General features: G+C 40.7%; 1 protein-coding gene across 2 annotated transcripts in view; it reads left to right on the top strand.

Annotated features, from left to right (window-relative positions):
- The window catches only part of LOC119661153 (mucin-5AC-like), a 265,154-nt gene that overhangs the window by 234,689 nt on the left and 17,563 nt on the right, over nt 1-12,902 (top strand). For both annotated transcript variants that reach the window (XM_038070365.1, XM_038070366.1), the window contains one exon: nt 8,112-8,204. In XM_038070365.1, the coding sequence (XP_037926293.1) occupies nt 8,112-8,204 (93 nt within the window). The remainder of the gene's footprint in view (nt 1-8,111; nt 8,205-12,902) is intronic.

A 12,902-nucleotide genomic window follows, 5' to 3' on the forward strand; every position in this document is an offset into this window, starting at 1 on the left:
AGTTAGTACAGATGGCGCCAATCTGGACAGTGCCAAGGTTAGCATCACCTATACTTTGCGGGAAAGGATTCATCGCTATTTACTGTAGCAAGTTACAGCTAGTAATCACCAGAACCCGAAAACGGAAGATGCTAACACAAATTATACATTCGATGACATCAATTGTAAATGGTGAATGGTAGGAAAATTCAACTCTGCTAACTAATATTCGAAATAGTGGTGAAAGATAATTTTATGCATAATTGACGAAACTAACCTGGGTTGTAATAAATATAAAGAAATCTCTGTTTTGGGAGGTGGACGTTGCAATATCGTAGCGGTTAAAAACCAACATTCAAACCATTGTCAATAAATCACTTCATGGGGGAAGAAATGTTAGCCTAAGCAAAACAATTTTATTTAAACCTCAACAACTTTTCGTTAGCACTCACACTAGGTTAGGACTTCATCATTAAGGGCACAACAACCGGTATCTCGTCTAGGCCTGCCTTAATAGGGAACTCCAGACACCCCATTTTTGCGCCAAGGTCCACCAATTCGATATCCCTAAAAGTTGTCTGGCGTCCTGACCTATGCCATCGATCCATCTCGGGCAGGGCCTGCCTTATCTTCTTTTCCTACCATAGATATTGGCCTTATAGTGTTTCCGGCTGGATCATCCTTATCCATACGGATTAAGTGACCCGACTACCGTAACCTATTGAGCCGGATTTTATCCACAACCGGACGGTCATGGTATCGCTCATAGATTTCGTCATTGTGTAGGCTACGGAATCGTCCATCCTCATGTAGGGGGCCAAAAATTCTTCGGAGGATTCTTCTCTCGAACGCGGCCAAGAGTTCGCAATTTTTCTTGCTAAGAACCGAAGTTTCCGAGGAATACATGAGGACTGGCAAGATCATAGTCTTGTACAGTAAGAGCGTTGACCGTATACTGAGACGTTTCAAGCGGAATAGTTTTTATAAGCTGAAATATTCTCTGTTGGCTGCCAACAACCGTGCGCGGATTTCATCGTCGAAGCTATTATCGGTTGTGATTTTCGACCCTAGATAGGAGAAATTATCAACGGTCTCAAAGTTGTAGTCTCCCTATCTTCTTTGTTTCCGTTTGACCAGTGCGATTCGATGTTGTTGGCTCTTTCGGTCTTGGTTTTGGCGCTGACGTTATCATCATGTTCTTCGTCTTGCCTTCATTAATGTGCAGCCCAAAATCTCGCGCCGTCTGCTCTGGATGAAGGTAGAATGTACATCTCGGATTGCTCTTCCCAAGATGTCGATATCGTCAGCGTCGGCCAGTATTTGGGTGAATTTGAAGAGGATGGTGCCTCCCGCATTTACATCAGCATCGTGAATAACTTTCTCCAGGGTTACGCTAAAGAGGACGCATGGTGGGGCATCCCCTTTTCGTAGACCATTGGTGATGTTGAATGGTTTCGAGAGTGATCCTTCTGCTTTTATCTTGCCTCGCACACTGTTCAGGGTCAGCCTAGTCAGTCTGGTGTCCACATTCCAACAGTTTTCCCATCGCTTGCCGCGGAGAGAAAATATGATCTGTTGCTGATTTGCCTGGAATGAAGCCTTGGTATGGGCCAATGATGTGGAGTATCCGGCCTAGCAGGATAGAGGAGAATATCTTATAGATGATACTCAGCAACGTGAGCAACGTAACTGCTGCACTGCATGATATCCCTCTTTTTATGTATGAGACAGATAATGCCTCGTTGCCAGTCGTCAGGCATTGATTCGCTGTCCCATACTTTGAGTATCAGTTGATGAACCGCTTGGTGTAATTAGTCGCCTCCATACTTAACCAATTCGGCTGTAATTGCATCGGTTCCTGGCGACTTATGGTTTTTAAGCCGATGAATTGCTCGGACTGTTTCTTCTATACTTATTGGTGCCAGTATTTGTCCGTCGTCTTCAGTTGGCGGGACCTACAACTCGCTGATATTTTGGTTGTTGAGCAGATCATCAAAATACTCAACCCAACGGTCCAATATGCCCACTCTGTAGGAAATCAGATGTCCCTCTTTGTGTTGGCAGGATGAGCATAAAAGTGTATAAGGTTTCATCCTGCTGACTTGTTAGTAAAACTTGCGTGCCTGGTGCGGTTGCTCCCTGTACTTTCCTAGTTCACGGACCTGTTGGTTCTCTCAGGCTTCCTTTTCCGTCTGTGAAGTCGCTTCTCCGCTCGCCGGAGTTCGTGATGAATCTCTGAGAATACAACATTACTCGGTATGCGGTATTCTCCTGTTCCGTTGCTAGCTTACATTCATCGTCAAACCAGCGGTTCCGACTCCTTTTGCGGCTGGGGCCAAGCATGTTTGTGGCCGTATCAATGATAACGTTCGTCAAGTGGTTGTGAAGATCATTTATTGATGCTTCATCTCCAGGATCTCTGTTGAGTGCGGTTATTGCGGCATCCATTGCGTATATTGCGAAGGGCTGTGATGTGAATGGCTTCGGTATTCACTCTCACCTGATTATCAGAGGGGATTGTAGTTGGTGTCGTAATTCGAGCTCGGAGCACTTTGCCGACAATATAGTGGTCCGACTCTATGTTGGCCTCCCTATGTGTTCTCACATTCATCAAGACTGAGAGGTGACGGCGTTCAGTCAGCACGTGGTCAATTTGCTTGAAAATGGTCCCGTCTGGAGATACCCACGTATGTTTGTGGACCACTTTCCATGCAAACTAGATACTTCCGACAACCATTTCGTGCGATACTGCTAACTGAATAATGCGCAGTCCGTTATCATTGGTATTCTTAAGCAAGCCATGGGAGCCGACGTATCGCCTGAATATGGGATCCGTCCTTACTTGACTGTTGAAATCTCCATGTATGATTTTGATATAACACTTGAGACAGGCTTCGAGGGCCCGCTTAACTACCCCGACTCTGCAGTCTCCTTTGTAGGGGCGTGAACGTTTATGAGGCTTTTTTTTGACACATGTTAGGTTAGTACTTGCACCGAAATATTCGATTAATCTGGTCCCTTACCGGCTTCTAAGTATTTCTTACATCTAATTGACGAGTTATGAACGAACTTTGCTTGCCCCTTCCAGGGAATAAATATCCTGAAAACCATTGTCGAAGACGATAATTGCTCCGTTGTTATCCAAGGTAAACACTTACCTTAACTAAGAAATCGGAGTGGCTGTGGCCACTGCCGAGCTAGAGGAGCCGTAATCATTTGCTTTGTTCTGCCGCAGGGAGCGTTCAAAGCATTTTCAGCATCTGGGTGTACAAACGGTGTACTATTTCTACCAACGCCAGACGTGCCGAAAGAGGACACCGAAGCCCGTGTTTTGGTCCCAATAGTCACATCACCAGGGATCACCTTGCGTTTGCAAGGTGATCCCTGGTGATGTATTTTCCACGGTTTCTTGTCGACTGAGAGGTGCTAAGAAGATCAGGAAACATTAGATAGTACGTAAGCTGTCAGAACGCCCGTCAGCAAGCGGAGAAAAATCTTCTAGAATGTAAAAGGCAGCAGAAAATGGAATAATTGAAGCACTGATACAGGGAAAGAAAAAGCAGCGAGCCGGTAACCTGAATTTTCACAATAGTGTATCTATAATTTGTGAAGAACCATCACATCTGGATTAGAGGTGGATGCCTCCCCAATTGATCGTCAAGGCAGATATTTCTAACATATGTAAGCCCATTGTTATCAATTCGGGAATCTAACTTTATCTGTAGTTCTACGTAGTATTCTAAGTCACCAAATACGATTACAGGCTTCACTCATTTTAAAATGGGGTTTCTATGCAAGTATAAACTGTAGTCCCAGCAGGGTATTTTCGCACCGCCCAGCAGAGTGATGCCAATGTTCTAAAATTCCATGGCTTATCGATTTGAATTCTTAATAATGACATAAAGCAAGCCTTGACTGCTCAGGAAGCGCGATCCAAGGAAGGATATGTGTACATTTTTATGTCCTTAGGCAACCTTTCACGACAGGCGCCAGGTCGCTAATGAAATACTCGACTAACGAAGGTGTAAAGAGAGGTGTCGCACAAAAAGCTGGGCTCTACCCAGTCGGAGGAGGAGGGACGAAGAAGAAGAAGAGTTATACACCGAGGAAATGTAACTATAAAGTAAGTCACACGATAATTAAGCGATTTAGCAAAGGAGCATGAAAACTTGATGAAAATGGGAGGGCGCTGGACAGAGTAGCGGCTTTGCATTTCAATGCAGTTTCGAAACTAGCCAAATACTCCTTCCTGGACTTAATTATTAGTGACTTTACTGAAGTTCGCAGACCTTTTTTTTCCTGCTGCCTGATTCATACTTTTATGACCTTCAGTGATGAATTTGATCCTTGGGAGGAAGGGACCAGATTAGATACTGGGCTTACTGCTCTGGAAAATCACCTACAATCATGTCCTCCACGTTGTGGTTGCTAAGGCGCGCTAATATTTCACTGATTGAAAAACGGTGCAGTGATAGTAGCGAATGATAAATCATGGGCAGTTCAGCATACAAAGCGTAATAAAATATCACCCCAAAGCCGTCCATTACAAATATTGGATAAACGGTGAGCGATGTCCACAATATGGTTGCTCTTATTGCTTTATGCTCGTTTACTAGCTATGAAGGTAACGATTTTTGGGGCGATTTTTGCCCTCAAACCTGTTTCAGATTAAATTGCACAGGACATTGTCGAAGTGATTTTTATCGATACTTTGGGAGAGGTGGAGGACGTCACATATCTATGATGAAAAGTCAAGTTTCTCTACTTGAAATGTGAAAAACCTCAAAGGCGGTGAATCGGTATGAAGATAGAAACTTCGATCGAATCGAATTTTTAGATGTGTCAGTCTAAATTCACTGGAAAAAATGTATTTGTTTATTTTTCAATATTTCTAAAAAAGTGCAACCGCAATAAAATACGACATGGTGACTTGAAAAAGCGTTACTGTAATAGTTAATGGGAATCCCGTGGAACTAAACACCCTGGAACAATTATGTGGAGTGACAGATTGTAAGCAGCTTATGATGCAAAAACATGCCTGAGCAAAAGAAGCGAAATTTAGACTCAGATAACCTCAATTATTTTAGCGACATCTTTTTGGAAATAGAAACAAACTTTTCAAAAAATATTCGCTCTGTTATCTTTTATTTATTGCATCAATCTCTAAAATAAATAATTACATTCTTCTTAATGACATTGAAAGGATGTGAATACATCTAGCTAGAAAAAGTGGTATCACCTTAAACTGTAATATCAGATCAGACATGATTACCTAGTAGAAAAGTCACCGAGATATTATTCCTGTGATAAGTAATGTTTTGTAGTGGCCGATATTACATTACAAGATATTACTAAACATCCGCGAATAATACAGTAATATATACGCTCGATATATCATATTGTTCTTCCTAGTAAAAGTAGTAATGCCGGTTACCGTTTGCGAAGCTGTCAGTGTTATGATTCCCTGTTTTCTTCGCCGACTGTGGCATGAAAAACCGACCTCCGGTTCGTATATGATATTCAACTATGGGGATCCTTTGCTATGGCGAGCAAAGCAATAGGACATGCGTGTTTGGGATATTGCTTTATAAATGTCACTTTTCTTAAAAGGTGATATCATATCGCATCGCCTAGTAATATATATAATAACTTCAAGATAGCTTATGGAATTAGTAGCAATTGCACTAAAGGAGCTGCGAAGTTGCCTGCAAACACGCAATAATAAAACTAGTTGTAGTAGGAGAGCTATAGGTTTTTTCTTTCTATTAAGGAGATTTTTAGCACATTGCTGCATTCAATATTACTAACTGAAAGTTGTGCCAAAATCTTTCATTTCCATGTTCTTTGAAAATTTGTTTTTTTTCCCTTAATTGAAGTTATTTCACTTTAGTATCTGCAGCTAGAAATCTGACGTCTGATGTAAGTTGCAGATGCGAACATAGCTCAAATGCTTGCTCCCCTTGCAAGAGTTTCGTAGTGGTTGTATCTGTTATCCTAAATCAGGGGAAGAGTTCTTGAAGCTGCAGATGTAGTTGTGCCTTCTACTGAGTAAGATTTCCGAAAAACAACATAAAGGCCTGGGAGTTTAGTGTGAGTACCTACTATGTATGTACCCTCATGGTGCCCTCCGTCTATGGATTGATTTGGCGGCCACGATCAGAGTCCCGCTGTGACTAGCACATAGGTACTAGTTTATACTGAAGGTAGCTTCAGCATTCATGCTAGTGTATGCGAGGGCTATCACATAGTGGACTGCTTTTATCTAACGCTTTTCTTCAATGAGCTCTATAAATCAGCTGGCAGTAAACGTTAGCCAATGCCATTTGATATACTGCTCTCTCAAGTCATCGTCTACTCTGTCTTGCTACTTTGCTGGCCATTGCCATTTCAAAAGACAATGCATTGATGTCAGCAATTGATCTTCTAGAATATTTGGCTTCATATTTCATACCCCTTTTGACTTTAACTCTATATAACCCTGCTTAATATTCTTTAAATCCGTCTTTCGAAGCGTTCTTAACTATTGCTCCGTAATCCAGTCCCATTTCTCAAAACTATGATTGTCATACCCCAAAAAAAAAAATCAGAATTTGCGCCGTGTGGACTATCCCACTCGTTCCCACTCTTTCAATCTCCCTTAAAAACAAGTTGGGAAACCGGAAGTTAGACGCTTCAAGTGATATTGACATTCATAGTCCTGAATTTGCAGAGGAGCGACAGTTTTGACCTAGTATAACTTTGTTAGTAATAGCGTGATTTTCACCAAATTTGGTAGGATCATGCTGTATGCCGTAGCCTAGATTACTGCATTTTGTGGTTCTAGGGTGAACTTAAGGGGGTTTTCCTACCAATTTCTAAAAATCATAGTGATGTATTATTATTAACTTTATTTGAACAGGTATGGGTATGGAGGGTATTTCGGAGCCTAGGAGCCATATAGTGGCAGCCTCTTGATTTTTTTTCAGATTTTTCGGTTGCGTAATTTCTGAGAATGGGTTCGTTAAAGAAATGACCACTTTCAACCAACCGCACTCCCCACCTTTTCAACAAATGTTCCCACCTTTCTATCAAATTTGGTGCCAATCGCTACAATCGTCTCCGAGAAAAATGCGTGTGACGGACAGACAGACAGACGTAAACCGATTTTAATAAGGTTTCTTGGTTGCAGCATCTTCCTCGATATTTCGACCGGCCTGATGAATTGCTCTACCTCTACTGTTATAATTTGCCGCACGGCTTCGAATAATTTGTTGTTCGTAAAGTTTCCACTCCCTGGTTATCAAGTTATGTCGCTGCTACAGTGCATTACAGCGCACCCTTATACAGTTCGTCTTACTATAGTTTGGAGCACATGTCCAGCTCTCTACTTTCTGTTCATTCTAAGGGCAATATATAACTAAATCATCTCCATTTATTATCTTCCTATTTTCGATTATGATATTACCTCTTAATGGTTGCTGAAATCACCTGACTTAAATCGGGCCGTTACTAGCGCCACACGCTGGTAATTCCAGAAACTTTCTTTTAAAAGTGATGCCTTTCTCCCATCAAGTAGCTATCGATAAGGGCAACCATTCAAAGGCTGTCAACTGTGTGTTGAACAGCTCCGTCGCCGAAACTCAGAAGTTATGCTTCATTTCCTAAAGTGAGAACATAATGTTCCACTTTAATTTTTCAATATTTGCTAACCAATAAAGTGTGTATAAGTGGAGGATGCCCTAAATGATACTCGTATTAAATCCCATTTACATAGGCAGCGCACCACAACTCGCATTCGCACCCCCCATACTTTAAAGATGATTCACCATTCTAGGGTGGAAAGACTACTGATGACCCTGAAAAGTACCTAAGATTTTACCCGAAAATTTCAGATGTTTTCGACAAATTTACGACGAATGTATTATTTTCATTCATCGGACTGAACTTTTTGTTGCAAATCACTCGTCCCTTCGTTCGTTGAACTTCCTGAATATTCGCAGACCATTTGATGCGGTTTTGTGGTTCCGTTGCTTCCGTTCAAATCGTAATTCCTTTTCGTCCTGTCGAATGAGAATGAACGTAGGACCGAGCGAATGAAATTGAATGTATGCTTCTTACCCCCAAGAGTTCAATATTCTTCTCGTATATTACAGATTACTACTTCTGGACCGGGATCGGCAAAATGGCGTTGTACGGGGCGGTTCACCCCCACCTACTTATCGATCGCACGCTGGAAGTTTGCTAAGGTAAGAAAACACTATCAATAAATTTCCTTAAGGTTCGCAGCGAACACGAGGATGTCGGCAGAGAAAGTTGGCCGGGACAAGTGTGTCTCTGACGGTGCCACAGAAGGGTGGCAACGAAATATCGATAAAACCCTCGAAGAATGTTTGTGCTGTTGTTGCATGTCACATAAATTCGCAAGTTTGTAATGAATTACATTCAAGCAGGACCTTGTGGAAATCAAAATGTAGTGGCGTTTGTATGTATGTAGGGAAAAAAACTTCTAATTCAATCTTCGATGGTATCGCCTTTGTTCCATGTAAGAGCGTGAACGTATGTCTTGCTGGATATAGATTGCCGACAATAGGACAAATTATTGTGTCAGGGAACAGTAGGAGGCATCATTCATTGTGCAAATCTCAACTGTCTGGAAACTTGGGAGTATTTCTTGTAAATGGCAATTCATGGTAAAGGTGCTCGCAGATATTTGTAAATGATTTCCATGGTTGGCGTCGAAGTGGATGTAATGGCTAAGAAAAGTGGATAAAAATAGAATTCTGAATGCAGTAGAATATCGCCATTTGCAATAAGTTAAGTGAAATTATGTTATGGAATATTTTTCAGGTTGGAAAAAATGAGACCAATAAGTTTGGAATCCTGAGGCATATGTTCTTTTAGAAATCATAGAAAAAAACCGGCGATACTCAACTTGTACCCTGGATTTTGTTTTTGGAAACTTTGCTATTTCGAAGTATGATGCATACACAGTAGGATTCTTGAGCTTTGTTACTATCACTTTGATGCTTGAAAGTAACAATGGATCATTTGGCTTTTACCTAAAAGGTTTAGCCTCGGCAGTCTACGTGGATTTTAGCAACCCTCGGATATGACAAACTTCGTTCCCTTGAGCCATTTTTAGCTAGTTCTAAAGATACTATAACAACTGGAAATCTTGAAATCCAGAATAAGCTCAGTACTGAAAAGATTTTCGAAACCTGCATAGGTTTTTTACATTTAAATCGTCTTTTTCAAAGAAACTTGACTCCTTTCTGCGTTGTCTGAAATATGCACAAATGCACAAATGCACAAATATGCACAAATATGAATGGGGTTCGCGCTAGTCAAATATTTATTTATATAGGAATTGTGTAAAACTTCATATGCAGGAAGTGCTTTCTTGTCCTCTATTTTAGATAGTTTTTCTCATGCTTGTTTTGATTCTTGAACAATATTTGAAATTCCCATCCCCCCCCCCCCCAATACAGAGGGCAACAGTGAATTGATAATCATTTGAATGATGATGATCATCTATATTCTTATTTCCATATTTATTTCAATTTTAGCTCAGTTTTTCCTAATTAATGCCAATACGGTCATTTTTCCCTGGCAAAATTGAATTTTTTTTCCAAAATATTCTCCTATCAATACATTATACCGATTTCATTGATTTTCCCAATACTTGATGCCTAACGTAAGTGAATCTTTTAACAGACCCTCCTAACGCTTTCTGGGCGAGCTATAATTTACGATTTGGGAATAGACAAAGTGGGACCAAATTTGGCGGATACTGCATGGGAACAATTCATATCGCAGTTCATGGACTTTTGCATGTGCAATCAGCAAAGAATATGATCGAGCGTTCTTTACTCATCACCATCCTGGGAACTGCTTCAGATTGTTCTTCAAATCTAAACCTTTTCCTTTTCAAAAATGGTGACAACTGGACAATGGAGAAACGAGTGATCATGCCATGTTTTGGTGGATCAGATGCAAATCCAGGAAAGAAATACGCGTAGTATGGGGGATTTTGGCCTGCCATTTGCTTTCTTGTGAGCTGTAGTTCACCGGATTACTGGAAAATACAACTAGCTCATAATGCAGGGGCATAAGGCGTGCAAATTTTGACACTTTGACGGATTTAACGGATGGTAATTTTTTTACGGAAGGGCATGGCAGTAACAAATCAAGGAACCTTTTCTCAGAAATTATAGTAGAAACTCTAAACTTGTTTCTAGTATATATGCTTCCATACTTTTCCATAATTTATTGATTCTTCACTGTCTTTGGCTTATTAAAATCGGTTCATTCTTGTAAACTCAAAACCTTCTTAAAATCGGTTTACTGTCTGTCTGTCCACCTGTCTGTCTGTCTGACTGTCCGTCACACGCATTTTTCTCGGAGACTGTTATAGCCATTGACACCAAATTTGGTAGAAAGGTGGGTACTGCAACCAAACCGAAAAATCTGAAAAAATTAGGAGGCTGCCACTATATGGTGCCTAGGCTCCGAAATACCTTCCATACCGACATCTATTCAAATTCAAGACTATGAATGTCAATATCACCCGAAAGTGAACACTCTCACATAATATATGCATATATTACGTGCTCCGTACTAAGAAATACACAAAACCTTTCGTACCTGAAGCGTCCAGCTTCCGGTTTCTAGACTTGTTTTAACTGTCTTTATTTTATTTTGTGTCCGGATAGCTGAGTGGTTAGAGCACAAGGCTGTCGTACGGAAGATCGCGGTTCAAATCTCAATGACGGCAGTGGTATTTGTATGATTTGACGTCGGATACCAGTTGACTCAGCTGTGAATGAGTACCTGAGTCAAATCAAGGTAATAATCTCGGGCGAGCGCAATGCTCACCACATTACCTTCTACAGGCTATCCTGTAGTGTGCCGTTACGGTCTTGAATGAAGTGCTGTAACATACTTCATGGCCCTGATCCAATATGGATTGTTGCGTCAATGATTATTATTATTTTATTTTTAATCGTTAGAAAGTGAAGGTGGCTTCTGCGTGCGGTTTTGTTAAAATCTTACTCACTAAAACCACCTCCTCCTCTTTCCATTCTCCTCCAGGAACCGCTCTAAAGCATTGCGTTATTGGCTTAGATCAGCCCTTAACTGTGGCTTTTGATTCTTGTTTCTTGTTTTCTTCTGAATTCTAGCTGACTTAGCTGCTCACAAATAGTTCATAACCCGTTTTTTCACTTGGTTCAATGCCTTCGTTGTCTCCAGCATGAACTCCATCGTATTTTTCGGTGTTAGGTGCCTGTCTGGGGCAATGAAATGTAACATGCTTCATATATTCGAGCGGTATTGTGAATAGTTATGATCAAATCGATGGAACAGTAAGCTCTATGCCCGCTGAAGAATTGTATCACTTCGAAGTTTGACTCCGCGTACCTTCGTACAGCCCATCCTCAAATGTAAGCAGTTTGCGAATCTTGCGATCTTTTTGCCATTCGATGACTCTTCGATTAAATACATTTTATCGTAACGACGGCGGCCTTCTTTCTAAAGAATTTCTATGGAAAGCATCCCTGCTAATATGTATGCTCCTGATCTTGTCCGCTAAGCAGTACATGTTCGGGTTTAATTTGGTTTCCAGGACAGTGGCCCAAACTGAAGCTCAGTTGAGTAGTCCCTTGAAATAGGAAGATGTCGGGTTTTCTTGGCCCACGATTGTTTGATAAAATGTTCGAGACCGTTATAGCAATAGAGAACCCATTAGTTGCTGTGCACTGAATGGGATTTAAAGCTTTTGTTGAAAACCAAGCCAGTTCACTGTTTGTATGTCTGTCAAATGAACTTTTCTCAGAAACGACTGTACCAATTAACATGAAATTTGGTGGAAAGGTTTTCTCCACCGAATATAGTCATGTGGGGTATCAAATGAAAGGTCTTAATTAGTACTTTTCGAAGCTGATTTTGACGTTTATTGCGAAGGAAAAGAGTGCGGGGGTCTGCAAAGTGTCGATTATTCCAGGACCCGTTTTCAGAAGTTACTCAACCGTGAAAATGTTATCTAGACCTCCAAATACGTTATAATATCTGCTCAAATAAAGTTAATAATAGAACATTATTATATTCTAAAAATTTACTGCGAAGCCTCCTTAAGTTCATCCATCCGTATAATTTGCTGAAAGATAGGTTATAATAGGAAGCATCGTACTGGAAAGTTTTGGTGGAAATCCTATTATTATTAACACAGTTAGCTACTTCCGGCTTACGTTTGGCAAGTGAGTGGCCCGAATTTTGACCTCCCATATCTCCTCCTTCACGTAAATTTCGCTTTCATTTAAACGTTTTACTATGACTATTATCTCGACTTTAGAAAATCTTGGAGCTCCCTGCCGTTTTTTTATATCTACTAACTTCTACCGAATTCATCACATTTTCAATAACAATGAAATAAGAAAGCATAATGTATAAGAATTCCTAAGAACAGGTTCGATAATTTGATTTATAGGGATGTGCAATTTCCAAAAGAATATACAGATTTGCCATTACCAGGTTACTGTCTCAGGTTCTGTATCCAAGAGGCTAAAAGGAGGAACATTTCTTCAGTAAAATAATCTCAGTAGAAATTAACATTGCACGTTCGGGCAAGCATTGCAACTTTTGCCATTGTTAGGTGAAACGTATTGGTGAACACCCGAATCTAAAGGCTAGCGAAAATACGACTTGGCTACACAACGGCCTGATTTAAAAACTATTGGCGGTCCAAAAGAATACCGTGAAAATCTCTTAAGAAGGAGGAAATGTGAAGGATATGATGAGAAGTAGTGGCCTATCGCAAAAGTGCGAAGAAAGACCTGAACCTTGACTGGAAATAAGCTAAATGATGAAACCGTTAAACCCATTCGTAGGACTCGGTAAGCAAGGAAGCTTTGGCTTGGTTGATAATAATACCCGTGGTCAAACGCTGT

Source organism: Hermetia illucens, chromosome 1 (assembly GCF_905115235.1).
Source record: "Hermetia illucens chromosome 1, iHerIll2.2.curated.20191125, whole genome shotgun sequence".
Lineage (NCBI taxonomy): Eukaryota > Metazoa > Arthropoda > Insecta > Diptera > Stratiomyidae > Hermetia > Hermetia illucens.